Here is a 26,806-nt window from a genome sequence, read left to right on the forward strand (position 1 = left end):
TGGACCTTGAACTTGTGAGGCAGTTGGTGGCACCACTGAGCTAAATCCCTGGTCCTGGATGTTTCTTTATAGACAGTTATATTTTTTTGTGATTCTAAATTTTTGGCTATTTTGAGCCCATATTCATTTGTTAAGGATCTCTAATTTGGTGCTGACTAGAAGCAATCATGGTGTCATTTAATTCATTTCCTATAATTCTTTATAACATTTCTCTATTAAAATATGACTAGCGGAGTATGGTGGTACATGGTTGTAATCCCAGCACTTGAAAAGCTGAGGAAGGTGGAGTGCCATGAGTTTGAGGCCATCCTGGGATATATAGTAAATTGAGGGCCAGCCTAGAGTGCGTGGTGAGACCCTGTCTCAAAAAAGAAAAAAAAAAGTCTAATTTTGTGGTAGATGTTTTTTCTTAGTTTAAGGAAATTGTCCTACGAATCAAGGTTCTGTCAAGAAACAAATATTGCACTCAATTTAATAAAGGGATTGTTCCCAAAAGTATGGTCAGGCCTTGAGATAACTTGCAAGAGATAGCTAAACCATCTGTATTAGTTTTCTGTTGCTGTAACAAATACCTGAGTTAGTCGGCTAATAAAGAGAAAAGGTTCATTTTAGCTAACAGTTTCAGCTCACAGGCAGTTGGCCCCATTAATTTTGGGCAGTGTGATGAGGCCATAGTACCACATGGTGGGAGTGTGTAATGAAGGGTACAGAAAAAGAGTGAGAAGAAGACCAATCTCCTATAATCCCTTTTAGGAGACTCACAAAGAGCTAAGACCTCCCTCTAGGCTCTAACTCTTCTCAATTGTGCCAAGCTAGACACCAAGCCTTTAACACACGGGCCCTTCAGTGACACTTAAGATTCAGACTATAGCATTCTGCCCTTAGCCTCCAAAGATTCATGTCCTTTTAGAGTGCAAAGTACATGCAATTCATCTCTGTCTGCAAAGTCTTTAACTGTTTCAACATTGCTTAAAAGTCTATGTTTAAATCTCCTCTGAGACTCACAAGAAACTATTAACTGTGAGACTATAAAAAAACAAAAAAACTATAGACTTCTAAGATGCAAGGGCACAGGATAAATACTCATTCCCAAAGAGATGAATAGGAAAACAGACAAGAGGATCAGATCAAAGCAAAACGGAAACCTAGTAGGGCAGATATTAAATCCTGCAGTTCCGTGTCCTGGGACACACTGTGGCAGGGAGTGGACACCCAATCTAGACAACCTTGCCTTTGTTGCCTCACTTACTATAACTCTGGCTAAAAATGACCATTAAGACCCATGCTGCAGTCTGATGGCATTGCCTTGAAATACCCCTTCCAGATAAATGGGTCTGTTACCATTAGGATTAGCCTCTAACAAATTCCAAGGGCATGAATATAATGAAGTGTTCTTTTTTTTCTTCTTCTTCCTTTTGGTAATGATGTAACAAGGGTGGCTTCTAGTCCAATTCTCAAGGGAGTCTTCATTACTCTGTAACCCCATTGGGATAGCCTTTACTATTCACATTTCTGTCAGCATTCTGGTCTTCTGAGCTTCTGCCAGAACCTCCTGTTAAGTCCTGTTTAAAACATTCTTGATTTTTTTTTTTTCCTAGTTGGTTCCTTCATTCTTTCTCATACTCCTTCCATTAACCAATTCCAAAGATGCTTCTGTGTTGCTTCAGTTATGGTCATGACAACAACTCCGCTTCTTACTACCAAGTTTCTGTGTTAATCAGCTTTCTATTACTATAACAAAGTGCTTGAGAAGATTTAAAGAGGGAAGTTTATTTTAGCTCATAATTTGAGGTTTTTGTCCATGGTCAGTCAGTTGACTGTTAATTTTGGGCCTATGGTGAAGCACCATGTCATAGCAGGAGTTTGTGGTATAGAAGACCTGTATACCTCATGACCAGGTACAGAAAATGAGAGAAAGGGAGACCCATCCACCACACTCCCCTTCCATGGCATACCCCCAATGATGTAGGACTTCTCACCTAGTCCTACTTAAGGATTCTGCCACCTCCCATTAGCACCAACTTGGAGCCCACGCTTTTAACGCATGGGGCTGGGAGCACTGGAGATCTAAACTGTAACACCAGCTGTAGGCCTGAAGGGACAAGGAATACATAGTTACTGGGACCCTTAGGGAAGGCAAGCCTATGACAAGATGAAACCTGGTAAGGAGGGAGCTAGAGAATAGAATGGCTAAGCATCAACTCTTCTCCTGCTCTTTGTTCTCTTGCTGGTGCCTCCCAGCTGCAAGAGGACATGGGGCCCTGGATGCAGCTGATTCAGGCCAATCTCAGTGGAGGTGTGTGGCCATGGCTGTGTGGCAGCGGCAGGAAAATACACACAATCTTTTCTGTTTTTCTTTTAAGAAGCAATTTAAAGCAAATGGGTATATAATATTTTTTAGCTATCTTTTCTGTATCTATTGAAATGACTGTACAAGTTTTCATTAATATGTTAATGTAGCATAATTTGTATACTGTTATCACCTTTTATTTCCAAAATAAAAGTTATGTTAGCATATCTTTGTGTTTTTAGATTTTGCTTTTACAGTGCTTAATTTTTTTTCTACCTGTGAGCATAAATGAGATTGAACTATTGTTTTCTTCATATAGTATCCATATCTAGTTTTGATATAAAGTTCCTTTGGGTTCATAAAATGAATTAAGGAGCTTATCCTTATTTGTTTTGTTGAATAATTTGTATCAGATAAGAGTGCTGGTCCTGAAAGATTCAATAGGGCTTACCCCATTAGAATTTAAGAAGAATATTGAAGAAGCACAAATTATATGAAATAAAAGGAGGTTGAGGTGAATTTAAATGATGACACTAAGTTCCCTCTCTTCCTGATGTGTGGCAGGAAGTTAATTGAACCTGCTTTGGCCAGAATTTATTTTCATGTTTGTGGACAAGAATTATTTTACATTTGGTGTCAGTTATCTCCAACTTACATGGTAATAAAATAATTCAAGGATAGTGAAAGGATAGAATTAGATAACCAGGAAGAATAGGCTCTAAGTAATATATAATTTTCATTGGAGACACACAGCAATCTTTTTTTGCTTATTCCAAATTTACTTCCAGTTGGAATATATACCAGATAAATTATGATTCAGTATTATTGTGTTTTATTTGAGAAATGTATAGGGCAGTTTTAAAACATTAATGAGTGTTATATTTCTCTTTGATTCAGGTTTATGCTGCTGATTGTAGTGATGATGTTCTTCTAGAGCTACGAAAATATTTGCCAAGATATTATGGTATCTGGTCACCTCCCACTGCACCAAACGGTAATATTTTCTTAAAAATACATCTTGTAGTTTTAATTCATGCTGTTGGCTTTCTAAAAGGCATTATAAAAAAGTAAACTCAGGGCCGGGGATTTAGCTCAGTGGTTTCGCTGCCTGCCTCGCAAACAGAAAGACCCAAGTTCGATCCCCGGTACAAAATAAATGAATAGATAAACTCAATATATAAAAATATGGAATATATAGTTTTCTTTCTAATTCCTCTAATAACTAAACTTATTAATATTTTCTTTTTAAATCATTAAATGGCATATCTGAGTGACTGATGAAAGTATGTGTATTACTTAGTATATAGCACTAGTATACAGTACTAGTACTTAGTGTATATATTTAATGTTATTTCCTAAATTATTGCATAATTTCTTTTCCTATTATGAATAATATAAAGATACTAAAATTTTTCTCTATATAATTTGTGTGTCTCCTATTATATTTCTTTATCCCCTACCATCAGTCTTTAAATTGTAATCTTTTGAAAAACGTTGGGAAGTTTCATAGATGACAGAATGATGTATGTTAAAGGAAAATTCCTTTCCTTAACATTGGTTAATACTTGAAGCAGTATTTGCCTCTTGAAAGTTTTTTGCCAGTGGTTGGAACTTAAATAAGCAGCCTGCCTACCTATTGACAAGGGTGATGGTGAAGGAAGGGTTTTCAAACTTGAATGGGTTTATGAGTAAGCTATAGACCTGTTAAAGCACAAATTTTTGCAAGTTGGTTTTAGAGTTTAGTGATAAATTATGTTAAATAAAAGCCTCAGGTTTTTCTGATGTAGACTGTCTTTTTGAGATTAGAGAGGGAACTCCAGTCTGTGCCAGTTTCATTAATAGGGAATCATGGTATCTCCCTGTGTGTATCTTTGTAGTAAGTTGATGGCTGCTTTGGATATTTAGGATTCTTCTGTACTTTCGCTAGAAAAAAGAAAGCTAAGACTCAATAACTTCAGGTTTAGTATCTCTTATACAGAATGCTGTGGACCAGAAGTATTTCAGGTTTGGGATTTTTTTTCAGATTTTGTAATATTTGCTATACATAATAAGATATCTTACTCATAGAAGCCAGATGTAATCTTGAAATTCACTTATGTTTTATATGCATGTTATAGCATGAAGATAAGTTTTTACACTATTTTTTAGTTCCCCTGGATTTGTGATCTGACCCATGAGGTGAGATGTGGAATTTTCCACTTAAAGTGTGTCATGTGGGTGCTTAAAAAGTTTCAGATTTTGGAGCATTGTGCATTTCAGATTTTTGGACTAAGTATGCTTAATCTATATTACTTCCTTTTATTTAAAGATCTTTCAGTTTCAAATATATGCATGTATTTATGATTGAAATCAGCATGTTGCTTTTAAATTAACTTCACAAGTGAAATACTTAGCTTCCACCTTGAATTTACATGTTTTGCTAACTTCACTAACTCAGTAATTTTTTTAAACTTGATACTGTATAAATCTGCATATGTTCTGCATTCTGCACGTAATGAAAATATCTTGTGAACTCTTTTAGTTGAATATAACTAGAAATATTGGTACTACTGAGAAGAGAAGATGAGTTAAGGAAATGAGAGAAAGGAGGAAAAAATTTAAACAAGAGGTAAATAAAAGACAGGGTTCTAGTAATACCAAAGTTATCTCAGGATTTTCTGTCCTTTTTTACTTTGTTTTCTCTGGAAGAAGATGGACAAAATTGTACCATGCAGAATGTGTAGGTTTGATTTTGCTAGAGGTATCACAGGATCATCTTTGTGTTCTTACCCTTTGTAAGTGAAATAAATATAAGAGGGCAAGCCTATATACATGTTTAGGTCACAAGAGCATGAAACCCAATATTTTATTAAATTTTGTAGAATACTGTGGTTTGCTTTATTGTACTTTACACAATGTGAAATACTTTTTTTTTTTTTTTTGGCATCTTATGTGCTCAAGGAAGAGTTTTACAAAAGTATGAACTAAAATAATAAAATGTTGAAAGTAGTAAAATAAAGCCAACTTGTTCAATGAAGCTATGCTATAACAGTTTGAAGCATAAGAATGTGTTTACCAATAGGGAGTTTTCTTTTTTTATGACAGCTTAATTGAGATATAATTTACATACCGTAAAACACACCTTTTATAAATCTGGCAGCTCAGTGGTTTTTAGTATATTCAGAGTTGTACACTGGTCACCATTATCTAATTTTAGAATATGACCAGTAGGTTTAATATGAACATTTTAGCAGTTATCTTTGAAAATGTATATCATAAATCTTGTTTATATTCATGTGTAAACATACATGAGCCCAGTACACGTAATGTCAAGAACCCTTAGATATTGTTACTTAGAAGCATAGAAAACTATAACATCAAGTGAGTTTGAACAAGTTGAGAGCTATCAAAAATAGAATAATTGTGTTCTTGTGGGCAGGTTTCTGGATCTTCCTACTAGTCTAGTTTCAAGAAACAGGAACTGGAACAAGCTGGCACTTGTATCTCTTCTGCCCTCTCCCTTTACCCATTTGGTGGGCTCATTTGTCTTTCATCTTTTGTTCTCAGAAATGGCTGATGACTGGACAGAAAGCAAGGTTTTCCTCTCTTTTGCATTTGGCTTCATAGTGGAGCATTTGTTCCCCTCTGGCCTTTCCTCTTTTATTGGGAGGTTTAGAAATGAAGACAGTAGCAAATACTACTAGTAGATTTTATGGACAAAGAGGTAAAAAAATCTTTACTAAGCTGGGTGTGGTGGCTCATGCCTGTAATCTCAGCACTTGGGAGGCAGAGGCAGGATTGTCTTGAGTTTGAGGTCAGCCTGAGCTACATAATGAGTTCAGGGCCCGCCTGAACTATAAAGTGAGACACTGTCTCAAAAAAAACAAACAAACAAAAAAACCTTACTAAAACTTGGAAGCTATGTTTTCATAATTTATAAAATCATTAATACTCATTAGAAGGATCTAAATAAGTTGTCTTATGATTTCTTAAATGCCTTCCCCCTTGTCTTACTTTGAAAAGGATGACTAGTTATTTCATTTTTACTCTTTTGTCTGTTCATTTTTTTCCCCCATAGAGTATTTCTATTTTCCTACCTTTGATCCTGGGAAACGTTCAGTCTTTGATAAAGTATCAAGACTATTCTAAACAGAAAATTTGTTATAGAAATGTTTTTATACCTTATGAGGAAACAATATAAGCCTTATATTTAATTTAAGATAGCCATATATAATTATATGGAAAAGTTTTCTGCATTCAGAGTAACCTTGTATAGTTTTATAATATCACCAACATCATAAAAGTATATAAACATTTAAGCATGTTAACAATGTTGTTGGTAAAGTCAATGAGAAATCTTACTTGTTAGTCTTATAACACCATAAGGTGTTGTATTTTGGAATATAGTATCTGGTAGTTATTTTTATGATCTTTATCTCAAAAAAATCTTTTTAAAAATCATATAAATTATTATGCATAGTTTTAAAATGAATTAATGATGTGTTAGAATATTGACCATAACCTGTTTAACTACACTTCTGATTGTGACTTCTTGAAATAAGCACCACATATTTATGAAGAGCTCATGTCCTTTAATTTATTATGCAAATACTTACTAGCACTAAGCTTTAGGGACTACCTCTTTTGGATATGGGCTTTACAAATAAATGCCAGGTCTTGGGTCTCTGAAAGAATGACTTTGGAAGTTGTTTTAAGGAGAATTTCCATAGTTTAAAAAGGTAAATCTAGTTAATTGTGCTGTATTTATTATTTATATACACATTTATATATGTAAAAATAGCTCTTTTTAATATTCACACTGCTGTATTTGTAAACTACATCTTGAGATGTAATAATATTATTTTTTCAAGCATCATAGTAATGTAGTCTAATTTATATTCTTGACCTTGGTCACAGTGAATCTAAAATATTGGAGGTGGGACATAATTATCTTTTCAGTCCATCAGGTTTTTTTTTTAATGTTCTTTACAACACATTTTCTTTTTGTCATCATCATTTTTCAACATTGATATAGCTTTAAAAATTCATATTTATTGCAGTAATCCTTACCATCTGTTATCCAATCTTTTAGAATTAAAAAATAGAGAAACAAAGAATGAGAAAGTAGATTCATTCATAGGTAAATGGGTACATTTTGAGCATATACTCCTAAGTGAAATAAATAAGTCACACAAATGCAAATACCGAATAGTTTCTCTGGTGTAAAAAAACTAAAATAGTACTCAAGATCCTAACAGGGCAATTAGCAATGTGAAATAGGAAGAAAAGGACCAAAGGTGTAGGGACAGTGAGGTGTTGGAATGGGGAGGGGAGGAGGGGGTGAGGGGAGGGGGGGGACAAGGGAAAAAAATGAGAACCAAGACCTGGCATGTAAAGGTACAAGATCCCAGTAATAAATGTAACTATACTGCCTACTTAGAATGTACCAATAAATTCATTTAAAAAAAATAGAGAAACAGCTGGGAGTATTTGAGGAAGGAAATATGAAGTAGTAGTCTTGGGATACAAAAATGACTTGACTTTGAAAATGTTTTGTAGTCAGGATACATATTTTTTGATTTGTGATAAAAATCAATAATAAATAGATATTTTTATTAATGTTTAACTGCAGGCTAAGCCTTAGGGTGGAGAATATTCATTATCAAATGCTTAATTGAGTTGTGACTATGTCTTTTTATTTTGTGGTTATTAAGTTATCTTACCTGAGGGCCAGGGATTTAGCTCAGTGGTGCTACACCTGCCTGGAAAGTGCAAGGTCCTAAGTTTGATTCCCAGTACCGAGAGGAAAAAAAAAAAGTTATCTTACCTGGAAAGGTAGACTCTAGAGAATTATCTTACAATTTTTTGTTTATACTGAATATTGAGCTGGACCCACTGGTGACCTAACATGTTTGGCAGATTTTATTATTTATCAGTTGTTTGTGTTCAGCATTCATGTATACTTAATAGATAATAAATCTTCACTGAGTACCAGATTCACTCCAGGCATTATACTAAATAAAATGCTATTTCTACTCTTAAAAAGCAGCTCTGTGAGGGCAGTGTTTTTAATCTGTTTTGATAACCTATATATTCCAGAGGGGTGCCTTATACAGTAATTATGTACTGAATTATTCAGTTTTATTTTGGAGGGAGTAGGAGACTGTTTTAACCTCCCTTTATGGAACTAGTACTGATATTATACTAAGTACTTTCCAGTACAGTGTCTTTAGTCTTCATGTTAACCCTACAGTAGATTCTGTGATTATCGCTGTTTTACATTTAACTGAAGCATATAGAAATGCTACTGTGGTCACTAGCTAAGAAATGGTAGAGCTGAGATCTGAGTTTTTTTCTCTGCTTCCAAAGCAGTTGCTTTAAATTCTTATCATTTTGGTTAAGATTCTTTGGGTGTAAGTTATAGTAACAAACTTGTACTTGATTGAATAAAAAGGAAGACTTTATTACTATAAGGATACAGGAGTATCTTGTGAAAGCCACTTGAGCCCAAGTTAGGACCAGAACTAGAAACCAAACCTTGTCAGAGTCCAGGGATATAGCTTTTTGCATATCTGCCTACCTGTGCTAGCTCCACCAAAGGAATCTTGGTTTTCATGAAGGGCTTTGCATGTTATGGTATATGTTAGTAACCCAGACCCAGGTCACCCTCATGATATCTTTGAGGTTTAGTTACAAATTGAGAAGACTGGCCAAGTTTGTTTTGGATTCCAGCTTCAGTGACATATCCAAGAGGGATTGGATTTCAAAGTATAGTGGACCCTTGACTTAAAAACTCATTTCATTTCCGAGGGCTGGATGTAACTCCAGTTGGTCAGTGAAGGCTTAGACTCCTCTACACAGCCTTCAGTCTTTCTGTCTCTTGTATACAGGCAGATCTCAGTGTTCTTAGAGAGACATTGGCCCAGGATTTCTCTGTTAACTCCACACAAGAAAGGATGTAGTAATGTTCCTTCTAGAATTCTTTAAGGGTTAAATCTGTATCAGACCATCTGGTTGTACAAGTGGCCAGCATTTGGGTTGTAACTAAGGACTTTGGTCATAAGTTAAAACTAAAATTCTGGTCATAACCCAACTTCATATGTCAGACTGGTCTTAACTCGAGGGTCCATGACAGTAACTGTAAAGGGAACACTTTTGAGGCTGTGTTGATAGCTCTTGTGCTAGGTGGACACATTGTATGCAGTGACATTCTTTTTAATCAAGTGTTTTGGTTTTTTGAAATATGAGGTCTTACTGTGTAGTTCAAGCTGGCCTTAACCTCCTTAATCAATCCTGCCTTAACCTCCCAAGTGCTGGGATTACAGGTGTGTACCACTACACCCAGCCTAATCAAGTATCTTTAAAAACAACTTTGTCTATGACATGAGGCACATTTTTACATTGTTGTGAGATTGAGACCAACCCTACAACAATACTCAATTTTGTATTTTCTCTGTTCAAGGAACTATTGGTTACTGCCCACTAAATTGAATCCACAGTCTGCTTGTGACTTACAAATGGAAAATTACTGCTCTGCTCCACCCCTAGAGGGGCCTAACTGAAAAGGTGTTGTTTGTTATCCAGTCTGGCATTTCCTTATGAGATTGTATGGTAGGAAAATGCCTTTGATCTTGTTTGTTTGTTTGTTTGTTTGTTTGTTTTTGAATACTGGGATTGAACTTGCACTTGTGAGGCAGGCAATTGCACCACTGAGCTAATAAATCCCCAGCCCTGTCTTTGATCATTTAAGTGACTGAATCCAAGATTTACCTACTTTGAATTAATAAGCTTTATTATATGGAAAGAATCATAGCATTATCAGAGTGAATTAATATTCAGATTTATATAAAGATGGCAACCTATAACAGAAAATCAGTAACAGTCTCAATGTTCAGATTATGTCCGATTTTCCTGTTTGCCTTTTTTAGAAGTACTGTGGTTGTTAAGCTGATAGAAGTATAACCTCTATCAAGTTTGGTGTTTAGTTTTTATAGCTTAAAAGGAAAGATTGAAATGAGAATCTCAAATTCTTAATTTTCACTTAAAATTCAAGTCATACTCAAACTCCAAGAACAAACCAGTCCTCACTGTGCCTTAATTTATGACTTTATTTCTGAAGCCTAATAAATATTAGCAATTATTTGGTAACTCCAGTTATATAAAACGTATGAAGAACCTAAAAGTCAGATAAAGAATAATGTATTTGGCGAGCTAGAATAAATGTCAAGAAGAAGACCCCTATGATACTTAACCGTATTTACTAAAGAAATTATTTATTTTATTATAGTGTGAGCAAAGCCCAGTCCAAAGTTCCATTGGGGCAGTAGTAATGGGAAGGGTAAACATTTATTCAGCAAACATTAATTGTATTACTACCAAAAATAGAATTCACATAGTGCATTTTCCTCCTTTCCAAGAAGAGAAAGGAGAAATAGGAATTTTTATATTCAAATTTACAAAGTCTCAACTGTAGCTTCTGTCATATCATAAGGAAGCATTTTATTGTTTTTAATCACTACCAAGTTGACAAGTGAAAATAGCCTTACACTGAGATATATAGCTTTTTGACTGTTACTCTTGTCATGTGCATTTTCACCTCAGTGGGAATTTTGGAGTTCTATTTTTAAACTAATGATGATAACTTGTGAATGACAAGTATCCACTATGTTAGAATCTTTAGCCTTTTTTGATATTTGAAATACAAGCCCTATTGCTGAAATTCTGTATAGCTGTGGAAAGAGCATGGATGTGTCTCCTTTTTGCTCAAGTTGATTGGAGATGGTAGGAGAGAATTGAATGGAATTTTCCTGTGCTCCTGCTTCCTTTCCCATTCTGTGATTATCTTCTAGAGCACAGAAGCTTGGATGGGTTCCAGGTCCTTCATCAGAGGGTTCCCCCTTGTCCCATGTGTTGTCTGTGTTCAGACCTTTTGTGTTCTGTTGAAGATGTGTGTTAGAAGCATAAAAGGCTCCTTGTATGTCATTACTGCTGTTGAGATGCAGTTTCTTATTTGTCATATTTGGCCTTGACATCTACATAGTCAAAACACTCCTCCTACCTTTTTCTTTTTGGTACTAGGAATTGAACTCCGGTCCTTGGACTTGCAAAGCAGGTGGTGGAACCACTGAGCTAAATCCCCCAGACCCCCTCCTCCACCCTTTAAGGAATAAAACTTACCTCTTTATCCTATATCCTTTGAACGAGAAGATTTATGCCTCTTAAATCTGAGTGTCTTAAAACATCATGAATCATGATTTCATTCAAAATTTTGAGATTATTTTACCCAGCAAAGGAGAGAAGAGCTTCTTTCCTTCCCTCATTGGATCTGGATCCTTGCTTTCAAGCCTAAACTGTAAGAAGTTTATCTGTGTGTGGTAATTGGGGTTTTCATAATATTGTATGTGAATCTCCATTTCTTTTCGGTGGGGAAATGTATGCAGCAGGCCAAAGGGATTTACAGGTCAACTTTTAGAAAATTCTCGTGTTCTTAAAAACAAAGTATTTTCTCTTTGAAACTAGTAAGACCAGAATGTATATTTGACAATGATAATCATTTGGATTGATTTACCATATCTTAACTGTGGGAGAGACTAACTTATTTTTAATTTTAAATGAAGAATAAACTTTTAAAATACTAAGATCTCTTTCTGAGGCATAGATGTCGTAAGTTATATTCAAAAGCGGGGGGGTGAATGCATTGTGGAATAGTTTTTTAAATAAGCTCATTCATTTCCTTTTTAATGCCCTTAGACACTTTATATCTATTTTATACCTTTTGCTTATGGTTGAATGTATTTAATTATATCCTACTAAAGTTACTCTGTGATATTTATACTTGGTATGTATTTTTTTGCTTAGTCTTTTTTTAAGGTACGTAATAATTTTGACTCTAGATTTATTTTAATTTTTTTCTGTTTTAAGATATCTTCATTTTATTTTCCCCTGACAGTTACTTGAGTAATAATATGCTTGCTTTTTTACTAATTAATGTTTTTCTTCAATAACAGATTTATACCTAAAACTGGAAGATGTGACCCATAAATTTAATAAGCCTTGTATAATGGATGTAAAGATAGGTCGAAAAAGCTATGATCCTTTTGCCTCATCTGAGAAGATTCAGCAACAGGTCAGCAAGTACCCATTAATGGAAGAGATTGGATTCTTGGTGCTTGGCATGAGGGTAAGAGTGTTTATTAGTATAATATACATTTTTCTTTACACATTCTTCCTTTGAAAATTATGAATATGATAGTATGTGTATGTAAGAAGAGAGTATGTTTTAGAATTAGATTATAACAGCAGTTTGTAAACATTACGAGGTCAGGGATTTTTATCTCTTGTTCATGGATAGCATTGTATGGTCAGAGTCTGATCTGAGCACTTACTAGGTGATTAATATATGAATGAGTGTATGACTGAGTCTTAAGACTAACTCTGGTAATTTTGTTTTAAATAAACTTTAAATTCAACTACAAAATAAATATTAAAAGTAAACAGTATTACTTACCATTGTTTCCATGAGAAAAATGCCATTTTTACATATTCAATAATTCTAAAATAAAGAAAATACAGGTTTTTAAATTTGTGGTTTTAGTGCTGGGGATTTAGCTCAGCGGTTCGGTGGCCTGTCTTGCAAGCGCAAGGACCCGAGTTCAATCCCCGGTATCAAAAAAAAAAAAAAAAAAAACGGAAGGCCCAGTTCAATCCCCGGTAATCAAAAAAAAAAAAAAAAATTGTGGTTTTAAACAGCTTTTTATGTGCTCACAATTCTATCATTGGGAGTTTAGAATTTTTTATTTTTAACATACATATAAAAATTTTACATGTATGTATATATTGTGTAATGTTTATATCCTGGTATGTTATTCCCTCAAACACTTACTGTTTCTTTGTGGTGAGCAAAATCCTTTGTTCTACCTTTTAAACGTATACAGCATATTATTATTATGTGTTCACTCCACTGTACAGTAGAACACCAGAACTTCGTTATTCATGCATCCATATGATTCATTCATCAGACCTGTCTGTCTCTCCATCTATCTATAACTTAGTATCCATTGGTCAGCCTTGGATTCTCAGCTGGGCTCAGGTAGTTCTTTGCCTAATCACATCCAGGACCTCTCATGTGGCTGCACTTACCTGAGGACTCAAAAGGGGCTTGCTGGTCCAAACTGACCTCCCTCTTCTGTCTGGCAGTTAATACTGACTGTTGGCAGAGCTTTTTGTCCTTCTGATGTCACCTGTCAGATGCTAGCTCAAGCTTTTTCATGTTACAGTACCACATTCTGAGAGGCACAATCAGGAGCTGCAAGAGCTCCTGGATGGTTAGGAAGTTATTGGCTGTTATTTTGAGAATTCATGATCAGTCTATTATAGGATAAGCCAGAATTGATAGGGCTGGGAAACAGACTCCACTTCTGAAGGTGGATAAAGCTAAGTCACAGTATAGTGACAGTACACACAGGGATGAGAAGGAAGAATCATTAAGGCCATTTTATAGACAATACCATAGTCATGATGTAGGGGGAAGAATCTTCTGTAACACATGGTATGTCTTCTAGATATGTGGAGGTAAAATTCATGGATAAGCATAGTGGATAGTTTGAGATTCATCATGTAATACAGTACATGAATCTTGCTTTTGAGTTTTAAACGGGAGCCCATAGGAAGCATTGTAGATTATTATTAATGTGGTAACAAATCATTATTAACAAATTGAATTTGATATTCTGATTGTAATAAAACTACAGAAATTCTTTAAGTAGTCATTTCAATTTAGAAAACTATAATTACATGTGACTATATAGCAAAGGAGAAAGGAGTAAAATGATTATAAAATACACGGGCATCCCTCAGAAATCAACTGAATAACTAAACCTCCACTGTTTATAGATCTCTGACTCTCCCATGTTTTTTTTCGCTTTTAGCAGATGGCTTTACCTTCATTTCAGAAAAAATAAAAACCATTCAACAAGGTTTACCTTAATTTTCTACCAACAGATGTAGTACATACCTTATCTTCAGCTGTTCTTGTTCCCTTTATTCCTCCTGATTGCTTTAGAGACTGGTCAGTCCTGTCTAAACACAGCCCTTTCCTTTGTCCTCTGGATCTCACTTTCTCTTACTCAAGAACCTGATACTATTAATTCTCTCCTGTCATTCCTGCCACCTTAACTTCTGCATAGTCAATTTTTTGCTCATTTAGAAAAACAAAACAAAACATGAAAATAAACCGTTATCCTGCTGTGCTCTTCAGCTATAGATTTAACTTGTCTCCCCTACAGAACTGGATTGTTTCCAGTTCCTTATTTTCCACTCAAATTAAGCTTATTCAAGTGTTTTCTGCTCCATCATGCTATGAGATTGGTTCTTGTCTGTGGTCTGTAATGATACCTGCATGTCAGTAAATCCAAGTAGCATTTTTCATATTCATCTTTTAGTTTGAAAAGTAACCTTTAACACTGACCATATCCTCCTTAAGACATTTTTTCTTGTGTCTGTGACCCTACCACCCACTCTGCTTTTTTCCTAAGGATACTTCACAGTCTTTGCCATTGCATTTCGTTTTATTCGTTCTTTAAATGTTATTTCCTGGTTCTATTAAAGCTCCCCTTTCTCTTTCTCCGTGTTTTGTACCCTCTGTTCTCATTGATTTACTATCAGTTACACTGACAATTTCCAAATGTGTATCTTTAAGCCTATGCTTTTTCATTGATCTCTTGAACTACATATCTTAGTCTACTAGACATTTTATTTAGAGATCTTAAAAACATCTTGAATTAAAATACAGACACAATGGACACTCATCCCTCTCAAAAGCCAATAATCACTATAACAATATGAAGTCTCTCTTATTCCCTGTCTCTGTAAATGATACCACCGTACATCCATTTTGCAAAGTAGAAACTTGGTATCACTCTTACTTCTCAGAGGTATGATCAGTTTTATTGATCTTAATTTCCAACCATCTCTTTATCACTTTTATCCCCTTTAGACTTTTTTTCTTTCCTGTGCAGTTTTGCTCTTTTCTAGTCTAAATGTTGGAAAATGTGTATCTAACCATGACATTCTGTTATTTAAAAACTCTTCAGTGGGTTTCCATTGCTGTCTTAGTACTTCTCTCTCTTGCTGAGAGGAAATACCAGACATCCAAAGTTAAAGGGGAAAGACTTTTTTAGCTCACAGTTTGTAGAGGTTTCAGTCCATTATTAGTGGGCTCCAAGGCAGGGTGGCACATGGCAGAGGAGCAGTAGTTCGTGGCTTCATAAGACCGCAAAAGCAAGCAAACAAGGGAACTTAATTTTTCTGCCCCTTTTATCTTACCCAGACTATTTAGGGCCGGTAGCATTCACACCCTTAATTGCAGTGCCCTTGAGCCTAGCGTTGCACCGGGCATCAGTCACCCACTCTAAATTCATCTATCTCTAAAAAATGCTTCATGTAGGACCTCATGAGGCTTTGGGGGGACACCTAGACACAAGCCATAATAGTTGCCTTTAGGATACATATACAGGATAAATAAATAAGGCATTGCATGATTTAGCTCTGCTGGGATGTGTTGCAGCCGTAGAGAAACGAAAGTTAGTTTTTTATTGCTTTTTAAATATCTTTACGGAAGGACCAGTGATTTAGATCAGTGGTGCTGCCGCCTGTCTCGCAAGTGCAATGTCCTGAGTTCAATCCCTGATACCAAAAAAAAAAAAGGAAAATTAAATATCTTTATAGAGACATTCAGTTCACTCACAGTACAGTTGAGGGCTGAGAGTGTTCCACATTGTAAGAGTGCTTGCCTATCATGTGCATGGCCTAAGTTTAGTCCTCAGTGTTACTCTGTGCGTGTGCACGCATGAGAGAGAGGGAAGGGTGGGAAGAGGGGAGGGACAAAGAGAGGGAGAGTGAAGGGGGAGAGAGACATATCTGGATTCAACCAACTGTGACTCATTCCCTTTGTCCTGAGTCACTAGTAGTACATGCATCAAGTGGCTTGTACTGCTTCTCAGGGAGTCTTTGATTACAATAATACAAAGAAAGGCATTGAGTTAACAGACAGATATCATCAGATTACAGTTCCTTAATATAAATGATTTATGGTATAGCAGTTATAAATGTGTATTATATACATCAGCAGTGGGGTACTTGTAAGATTTCCGTTTTAAACTGTAGATAATATTGATAAACTATGAAAATAAATTTTCTTTTAATGAAGTAAATTTGTTGATTATTGTAGTTACTTTTACATTTGGTATGAATTGTATTAATATTTGTGTTTGGCTACTAATTATTCAGATTTAAGTAGCAATTAGATTTGGTCCATCTGTAGGCTTTTATTTTATTAATTTAAAACTTATAAAAAGTGATTAGATCTGTTAGTACCACCACTGGTACAAGCCTCCTGATGGGACAGTCATGAATGTATCAGTCTGGCAGAAATGTGTTGAAGAGTTTGAGGTGTATTGGTGTTAGGTCTTCCTTGAAGTTCTTATAGAATTCAGCAGTGAATACATTGGGGTTCTTGGCTTTTCTTAGTTGGGAGGTTTTTTGTATTACAGCTTCAGTTTCATTCCATGTTACTAGAACATTCAGGATTTTTATATCTTTTTGGTTCAGTTTTAGTAATTCATACACAGTATCTTAAGAATCCATTTCTTCAGAATTCTCCAATTTTTTTGAGTACATTTTTTTTTTTTTTTTTTTGGTACCGGGGATTGAACTCAGGTCCTTGTGCTTTGCATGGCAGGCCACTGAACCGCTGAGCTAAATCCCTGGCAGAGTACATTTTTTAAAAATAGTTAGTGTAATCTGGATTTTGGTGGTTTCTATTGTGACTGCCTTTATCATTTCTAATTGCGTTGATTTGTGTCTTTCCTTTTTTTTGTGGCAAGATTGACCAAGGGTTTGTCTTTTTTGTTTATTTGAAAGAATCAGCTCTTTATTTCAGTGATTCTCTTTTATTTTAAAAGTTTTATTCACTAATTCTTTGTATTTTTTGTCTTTCATTAATTTCTGCTCTGATATTTATAATTTCCTTCCTTGTACTAACTGGTATATCATTAGGTTATTTATCTGGATATTCTCTTTTCCCGATGTAAGCATTCTGCCCTCTCTGTTTTTCTAAGAGATATAAACTTTTCTTTTAGGACTGCTTTCATTGTGTTCCTTAGGTTCTGCTATGTTGTACTGGCATTATTGTTTGATTTTAGTAACTAATTTTTTCTGTGACCCCATCAATTATTAAAGCATGTTTAATCACATATTTGCATAATTTGTGGTTTGTTTTTCTATCAGTTTCTAGTTTTATTGCACTATGATCTGATAATTTGGAAGTGATAATTTTAATTATTTTGCATTTATTTAAGCATATTTTATGGGCTAGAGTGTAGTTTGTTTTGGAGAAGATTTCCATGTGCCGTTAAGAAGAATGTGTATTAAAAAAAAAAGAAGAAGAATGTGTATTCTGTTGTTGGGTGGAACACAAGATAAATATTAAGTCCCTTTGTTCAAAGGTTTGGTTCAACTCTGATATTTATATTTTGCCTAGTTGATCTGTTTGTGACAGTGGGCTATTTAGTTCTCTGTCTATAAATGTTTATCTGATCTTTTTATATCCAGTAGTTTTTATTTTATGGAATTTTGTGAATTGGTGTTTGGTGCATATATATTCATATTTGTTCTCTTCCTGTTGAATTGATCCCTTAACCAATATGTAGTGACCTCCTTTACCTTTTCTGATCAGTTTGGTTTGAAGTCTAGTTTGTCTGAAAGTAGGATAGCTCCTCCTGATTGCCTTCTGGCTCCTGTTGCATATGGCATATTATTTTCAGTCCTTTGATTTCTAGTTTATGAATTTCTTTTGCGATTAAATATGTTTAATAAGTATAGCATATCATTGAATTTTGTTTTTTTAATTCAACCTGCAAATCTATGGAACATGATAGTTTATAATTACACATTACACTAACCTCGTAAAAGTGTGAAATGATGAAACTGACATTGTGAATATTAAATTTAATTATATGATTCTAGAATATTAAAACTAAGGATAAAACATGATGTGTAGTAGAGTTATATTAAGATTAATTTTTAAATAATTTATTTCTTTATTAGATGGGAAGTTCATTGAAGGTTTTAAGTCACAGTGGGATTTTGAACTGGTAGTAATACATTTGGATAATTTTTAAATTAATATTAACAGATTTTAAAAATTGTCCTCTAGGATAGTCAAGTCTTTAAATAAAATACCCCTTGAAATTTGAGTGGATTGTGAAATTTACCAAATAGTTTTCCGTATTTTTCTTTTAATTATGGTTAACCAGTAGTAGGTTAACCAGATTTGATAGGTCGCATCACTTGGGCTGATTTAGGAATTTTTTATTTTTCAATGTCTTTAAGGAGTTATATTCTGTTTACCTGATCCCAATGTGGTATAAATTAATCAGGCTTACCATTGACTTAATACCAAAGTTTACTAAGATATGTACAATAAAAGAAGTAGAAACAAAATAGGGCGCATAAAACCAAAGGAGTAAAAGAATAGGGGAGATTTTGGAAAAGATGGATTTTTGAATTTGCTTCAATAGGTTTAAAAAAAAAAAAGCGGAACATATCATTAAATGATTAGGAGTTAATGTCAGGTGACTGGAGTATACTCTTATTGGGTATCTGGGATGATGTTATCTTAAGGTGTCATACGAGAAGTTAGTGTATTAGTGGCTTGCTTTGGAATTCAGTATTTTGAAATGATACCCTTCCAGGTTATCTGTTGTGTACATGGTTGTTCGTTTTCTAGTTTTGTATTACTCTGAAGACATGTTATATAATTATAGGGATTTATTATATCTACTTACCAAAAGTAATTAAATTACAATTTGTAGAAATGTGCTGAAAGTTTTTTCCCCAGGACATGTAATTCAAGATTTTAGGTGAATTTATTTTAGATGTTCCAGTATATTTTAGAACAAGTTAAATATCTTGATGGGTTGAATAACTTAGATTTTTGACAAAGGAATACCCTTTGGAGAGAAGTTACCTTCTCCTAATCACTGATTCCAAATACTTAAAGGGAATGAAACTATAATCTTTTGATTTTGTAAATTACACTATCTAAAAATTAGATGCTTTGTATTCTTTTTTGTTGTTGTTTTTAAAGTAAGGGACAGTAACACTTCAGATGTATTTTTCCCCAAAAATGATTTAATATGAAACATGTTTTACTAAAGATGTTTGAATTTTTTTGCTCCTACCATAAGTTCACAGAAAAGAAGTAATTCAATTGGTCAGATAATAACAAGGAAGAGCCTTGCTTCTTTGCTCATCCTATTCTTAGAATGTGTCCTAGTTATTAAAAAGAGTCTTTTTTTTTTTCACTTTTGCTACATTTGTACATGTTTTCAGGATGGGAGTGTAACTTGATTTATAGCAGATAACCAACAAAGAGTTGGTAGTAGATAAAGACTAGAGAAAATCTTTTCATTCTAGTTTTAGTAAAGTACAAGTAAACACAGGAAGAGATTATCAGTAGGCTAAAGCTGTTTCACTTTTAGTCTATATGTGAAATTTAGGTTCCTATATTTAATTTGGCTCAGATAATATACTTCTGAATAATAAAACAGTGACAAGTTTGCTTTTAGAATCCACTTTCATTTTATTTATTTATTTTTTGTGGTGTAGGAGATTGAATCCAGGGCCCTCACTCATGGTAAGCATACGCTGTACTACTGAGCTATGTTCTCAGTACTAGAATCATCTTTCAAAAACATTCATATATAATACAAAATTATAAGAGCTTTTTTAAAGTGGTTCTTCTAAAATAATTTGTCCTGTAATCAAATGTAATGTTTAGCATTTATGAAGTGCTTTGGAGGCTGGGCATATAATTCAGTGGTTGAGAATATGTGAGAGGCTCAATGTTTGTTCCTCAGCACTGGAGAAAAGAAAATGAAAAGAGGGAAATAGTCTTTAATGCATAGGCTATATGTGTGAAAAGCACTCGCTTGTATTTGAACTTTTTTTTATAGTGAAACATTGGAATAAGTGGTAATTATATCGGACTATGAGTCACGCAACTGCTAAATACATTCTTCATGTTTCTTTAGAAGAATTAATATTTGCTGGGTGTTGTGGCACATGCCTGTAATCCTGGCACTTGGGAGGCTGAGGCAAGAGAATCACTGCAAGTTCAAGGCCAGCCTGGGCTACATAGCAAGACCCCGTCTCAAAAAAAAAAAAAAAAATCAACTTTTTTTTTGAGAAGATGGATAGCTTTTTGGTTTGCATTCCAAAAAATGTAAAAACATACAGTTTATAGTCTGTATCCCTGGAGTATACCATATTATAGTTATTTTCCCCCAGTTAATCCCTCCAGAGAAATATTAAACTTACACAAAATATAGCATAAATGTGTTCTTTTATTAGAAAATCTTTGAACACTGTTCTGTATCTTGTTCTTTTTCCCCATTTAACATGTTCTGGAGAGCTTTCTGTAGTGGCATAGTATTATACTGTAACTTCAGCAGTTGATAGGTCCTATGATTATTTCCAGCTTTTTTCTGTTACAGGTAATGTTACAGTGAGTAGCCATAAACCTACATTGTTCTGCCAGCGTGCTAGCATTTCCTTAGGATAAAGCCAGAGAGAGGAATTGCTGAGCTTATATGTATTTATAATTTTGATGATATTGTCAGTATACTTGATATGGTGCAGTGGCTTTCAACTAGGGGCGATTTTGCTAACCAGAGATATTTGGCAATGGCTGGAAGCGTTTTTGGTTGTCACAATAAGAGGGAAAGGACTGTTTCTGGTAAATTTGAGACCTATTTGATTTCTACAAACTTTAGATGCTCTAATCATTTTTCTTTTAAGTGCAAGTCTTTATATTCATCATGTAAATTTCAAGTCATTTTTCTGTATTTGAATTCTAATTTTACATGGTAAAGACACTGAACATTTAGAACATACTATTAGGGATAAAAGCTAGATTTGGGTTGGAAATGTCTTCCCTAATTTTCAGTTATTCACCTATTTCCATTTTTGGAAGGGGGTTGCTTTTGTACTTTTATGCATTTGGAATTTAACCTGGCCCAGATTGTTACTATTAGACTACACCATGACATAAATAATCCATCTTTGCTCACTGACTTAAAATCGCATTAGCTTGTACTGAATTTCCATACTTATCTTATTCTAAAATGTTTTAGTATTTGGTAACATAATGAAGTTAACCCTACCTTTTACATTTTATTTTAGTTTTCCGGGTTCTTATTTTTGGTGTGAGCTTTCTCTTTCCTTGTTTCTATCTTTGTTGTTACTGCCTCGCCTCAGCCTCCAGAGTCTCCAGAGTGGCTGGGTCTGCAGAAAGGCACCATCACACCCTATTCTGACTGTGAACTTTAGAATTAGCTCATGTGTCTATAACACTGTTGATGCTTTTTATTAAAATCTCATTATAGTTGTAGATTAACAAGTAGAAGTGATATGTTTTATGATGTTGACTCCTTTTGAAGAACATGGGTGTGTGTCTTAGAAATATTTTTATGTAGGCCTTCTACTGACTTCATTTATTTCTGTATCTTCTTTTTTGTTTTATTTGTAAATAGGGCCTTTTCTTCCATTACATCTTCTAACCAGATGTGTATGTATGTATATATAGGTGTGCGTGTGTGCGTGTGTGTGTGTGTATTGTGATTATTTTCTGCTTACTAATTTATACCACTGCCAATTTTATTATTTGAATTTCAGTTGATTTTCCATTATACAACTATTATGTACCAAGCATAATTTTATTTTGTTATTGCATAATGATTATACCTATCTTTTTCTCATTTATTTGCATTTGCTAGCTAGAATATTTTCTGTGGAAACTTTGTATTTTAAAAGAAATGCTTTTTTATTTCTCCTTTACATTTAAGGCAAATGTTTGATGGATTGAGATAAATAATTTTATTATACTGGAAATACTTTTATAAAATTTTTTTATCAATAGTGGACATTAAATTTTTAAATTTAAAATTTTCAGCATCCATCGATATAACCATATTTTTTTTTTCTTCTCAGATCTGTTAGAATGAATTATATCAGTAGATTTTTTTTATCTTTAAACATCCTTACATTGCTGGGTTAAAACCTACATGTTTGAAGAGTATTCATTTTTTTTTTAATAGTCACCACTTTTTGACAGGTTTATCATGTTCATTCTGATAACTATGAAACACAAAACCAGCACTTTGGAAGAAGCTTAACAAAAGAAACTATAAAGGATGGTAAGTATCAAAAAATTCATGCTTTTATTATCACACAGTTAAAATAATTCTAAAGTTGTTTTAATTCTACCTTTAAATAATGATTCAATTCAAAATAAACTTTTTGGGGGAGTGAAGCTTACATTTGTAGATTTGGATTAGTCATAATCGCTGGTTCATAACACACCAAAACTACAGGATCACAAGTGTCCCTTTTTTATATTTTCGTTAGTTTCTTGTTAATGTGTGTGTTGGCTCTCTGTGGCTGTGAAAAAAATCTCTTAGATAATTGATTTAAAAGGAGAAAATACTTGTTTTTTCCTACAGTCTGTCCATAGCCACTTGGCCCTGCTCTTTGTGCCTGCAGCAGCATAGTACATCAAGGTGGGAGTGCTTGGTGGAAGAAAGCTGCTCAAGTCATGGTGGCTGGGAGGCAAAGAGAAAGAGAGCAGGAGCTGGGATACCAATATTGCCTAAGGGCACAGTCTGAGTGACCCAACTCTGGAAGTTTCCCTTTCTCCCACTAAGCATGCCTATGGCACATCCTTTAGAAGACATTACAGGTCCAAACTATAGCAGTATCCTTTTTTATTAAACATCTGTGAACCAACATCTAGTTCAATAATGAAACTAGAGGTTTTATTTAGTTATTTATTTTATATACCGGGGATTGAACTTGGGTCCTTGCACTGGTGAGGCAGGAGTGGAACCAATGAGCTAAATCCCTGGCCCTGAAACTAGAGGTTGTTTAAAACTCATTTTTTAGCTAGATTGTCAGTCAAAATATTGAAACTGCTTGTTACATAAAAGACTTTAAAATTGTCATGTTGCATGTAATGCAGTTTTTGAGACTTCTCATGTGTACTTGTGCTATCTAAGCTTCTAGACCTACCCAAGGAACAATCAGGTGGTATTAAGCTGGTTTAAATAATTGTTACATATATGCTTCTGAATATTGATGGTCAGTAGTACGAAACATATTCTGTATCTCTGGAAATTAATTGATGAATTTTCCCCTTTGGTATTGGGAATCCAACTCAGGACCTGGTGCTTGCCAGCCAGACACAGCACCACTGGGCTACATCCCCAGCCCTGGAAATAATTTATTCTTGATTGTGTTAAGATAGAGAAGAGTTATGTGTAATACAGGTATTGTAGAAAAATTTTTGTTATGTATAGAAGACACACATCCACTTAACAGCAGGATAGTTTTTAGTTGGTTATTTTAAAAATATTTTGGGGGTGCTGTAGTATGGTCCTATTAAACATATTTCTTAATTTCTGTGTAAGAGTGAGTGAACACATTACTTAAAAGCAGAACCAAATGATATATACCCATAAATTTCCAAGTATATTTTAAGATAGTTTTAAAAGAGGTCAAAAAATTTAGGTAATCCTTGGAGAAGTGCTAGTTCCTGAAAAACATGCTTTGCTTTTGTGAAAAACTAATCAGTATTATTTATTATTGAGAACAATAAAAATTAGTAGAATTAAGGTTTGTTATTTGGTAGTGGGCTATTTATACTATTTTAAATGGTTATTATTATTTGACTCTGGATTTTAAATTAGCTCTTAAATGTGATTCTAACAAGCAAATAATTTTACTATAAAATCCCTCACAGTAGCAAATGAAATAAATCTTGGAATTCTTAGGAAAATATAGGCCTAGTCTACCTGTAATAAATTTCTTGTTTGAATAGGATATTCCACTTTACTGACACTGAAGTGCTTTTTAGTAAGAATTCTTCATCAATAATTAGGTTGTGATCTGAGTTTTTAATCTGCCTATAAGTTCCTAGAATTCCACAACCAACTAGTCAGTTAATTGTAAGGAGGGCTGGGGGATGTAGCTCATTGGCACTGTACCTGCCTGGCAAGCACAAGGTCCTGAGTTCAATCCCTCCTACCAAAAAACAAAAACAGAAAAAAAAAATCCCACACAATTAATTGTATGGGATAATAGGAAATAAATTGAAGAATTTTATCTACTGTGAGCTTACTTTCCAAGTAGAGATATTTCATATTTTGATTCTAATCCTAATGCATCTTATTTTATAGGAATCTCTAAATTTTTTGATAATGGGTTCGGCTTAAGAAAAGATGCTATTGCTGCCAGTATTCAGAAGATTGAGAAAATTCTGCAGTGGTTTGAAAGCCAGAAGCAGCTTAACTTTTATGCAAGTTCATTACTATTTGTTTATGAAGGTTCATCTCAGCCAACCACTACAAAACCAAATGACAGAACTTTGTCAGAAAAGTTCTTGTCCAAAGGACAACTGTCAGACACAGACGTACTGGAGTACAATAATAACTTTCATATGTTAAATTCCACAATGAATGGAAAAATAGAGTCTTCAGTAGGCAAGAACTTATCCAAGATGTATGCTCGTCACAGAAAAATGTATTCAAAAAAGCATCACAGTCAGACTTCACTGAAAGTTGAAAATATGGAGCAAGACATTGGATGGAAAAGCATGTCCCAAGAACATTTAAATGGAAATGTATTTTCCCAACTGGAAAAAGTTTTCTACCATCTTCCCCCTGGTTGCCAGGATATTGCAGACGTAGAAGTGCGAATGATAGATTTTGCTCATGTATTCCCTAGCAACATAATAGATGAGGGATATGTTTATGGTTTAAAGAATTTAATTACTGTACTTCAAAGTATTTTAGACAATTGAATTTGTCGCAGTAGTCTTTAAGGAGTGGGCCAGTTATACTGAAGTGCAGCAGTTTTCAACTGCATCTGTAATGCTATGTAAAAAATTTATATTGTGAGTTGACATTTTATTTGTCTTTATACCTTTGGTAGAAAGGTTATCTTTTTTATACTCTTACTCAGGAATACTAATTTGTTCATTTAAAAACTATGAAGAATAAAGAAACAGGAATGTTAAGCAGGGACTGTGGTGGTACATGGCTTCAACATCTGTTTGGCTCGAGCAAAACACAAACCATTATTCAGTTATAAGAGTTTATTTAGCTTTCTGTAGCCAATTTATCATGAAATCTCTGTCCACCCAACCTTGACAATGAGCCATATCCAGCCTATTACATTATTAAACACCTTCAAAAAATCTAGAAAGCACAGCTTGTTGTTCTTAGTATTGGTGTGTATGAAGTTACTAAAACTGGAGAAAATCCTACTTCAGAAAAAAGTAGTTTAGATTTTATATTTAAAAGTTCAGACCAGCATATCAAAAGGTGCTTCTTAGTGAAATGATGTAGAATTGTTGCATTCCTAAAGCAGATTTCTCTTTAATTTCCATTCATCTATTTTCAAAAGACTATGTGAAAAGTAAAATTGAAATCAACAACAACAACAACAACAACAAATACCCTGATGTTAAGGGCACTAATAGGCTTAGCAAGATCAGAAGAAGGGAGGAAATTATTTTCAAGGAGCAAAATATTTTTCTTTTAAATTCTTTATTGCAGAATTGGAATTTATATTTACTATGTTGTGAAAGTGTAATAAACTATGTAATACCTTTTTCTCAGATGCTTCAAAAAGGTAGATGGTGGGCCAGGTAGATTTGGCTCAGTGGTACAGCGCCTGCCTGGCAAGTGGAAGGTCCTGAGTTTGATTCATTCCCAGTACCAGGAAAGGAAAAAAAAAGGTGGATGGTTGTTGGTTTTATTGGTTTATTTTGCCTTTAAATAATTTTGGAGAACTTTTTCCTTTTAAAATTCATATATCTATATTTCTTGTTAAGCAGTCGTATAAATATTTGCTATTGAGGATAGTGTTTTCCAAATTTAAATAGTGAAAGATGACATCCATTTGTATAAATGTTAACATAAGTACTAAGTGCATCATAGAATGTTTGGTGCATTAGCTATATCCATACTTGTATTTCACAATTATTTTATATCTTATTCAACAGAGAAGTTAAAGCTTAATTTTATGAGCGGTAGAAGCAATATCACTTTTCCTGGAAAAATTAGATTTGTAAGTATATTCTTTGCTTTACATTCATCGCCTTTTTAAAAAATAACTATTTGTCATTGAAAATGTTAAAACTTTGAAATTGAATTTGCAAATACATTTGATGTTAATGCTGTCATTATTTTCACTTTGATTTACTAATAACCACATGATTAAGTAGCTGAATAATTTTCCAGGTTCATGTTTTGGAACTGTTAAGATGTTCTTCTCTTTTGTGGTCTAGAGGAAATTTAGAATTTATTTTCTCTTCCCAATCCTCTCTGAAGGTACTTTGCAAATATCTGAGTCCAAACAAAAACAGCAAATAAATGCTCTACAAATTCTATGCTTAATAAATTATCAAACCAGAATAAC

The 26,806-nt window shown here is 34.0% G+C and overlaps 1 protein-coding gene across 1 annotated transcript in view; it reads left to right on the forward strand.

The window, feature by feature from the left end:
• Positions 1-25,813, forward strand: part of Ipmk (inositol polyphosphate multikinase) — a 50,108-nt gene extending 24,295 nt beyond the window's left edge. Inside the window, exons 3-6 of the mRNA XM_010603271.3 lie at positions 3,188-3,284; positions 12,277-12,449; positions 22,443-22,524; positions 24,562-25,813. Of these exons, the coding sequence (XP_010601573.1) occupies positions 3,188-3,284; positions 12,277-12,449; positions 22,443-22,524; positions 24,562-25,184 (975 nt within the window). The 3' untranslated portion in view covers positions 25,185-25,813. The remainder of the gene's footprint in view (positions 1-3,187; positions 3,285-12,276; positions 12,450-22,442; positions 22,525-24,561) is intronic.
• Positions 25,814-26,806: the final 993 nt, after the last annotated feature.

Source organism: Fukomys damarensis, unplaced genomic scaffold, assembly GCF_012274545.1.
Source record: "Fukomys damarensis isolate Sample0158 unplaced genomic scaffold, DMR_v1.0_HiC HiC_scaffold_20, whole genome shotgun sequence".
NCBI classification, from domain to species: domain Eukaryota; kingdom Metazoa; phylum Chordata; class Mammalia; order Rodentia; family Bathyergidae; genus Fukomys; species Fukomys damarensis.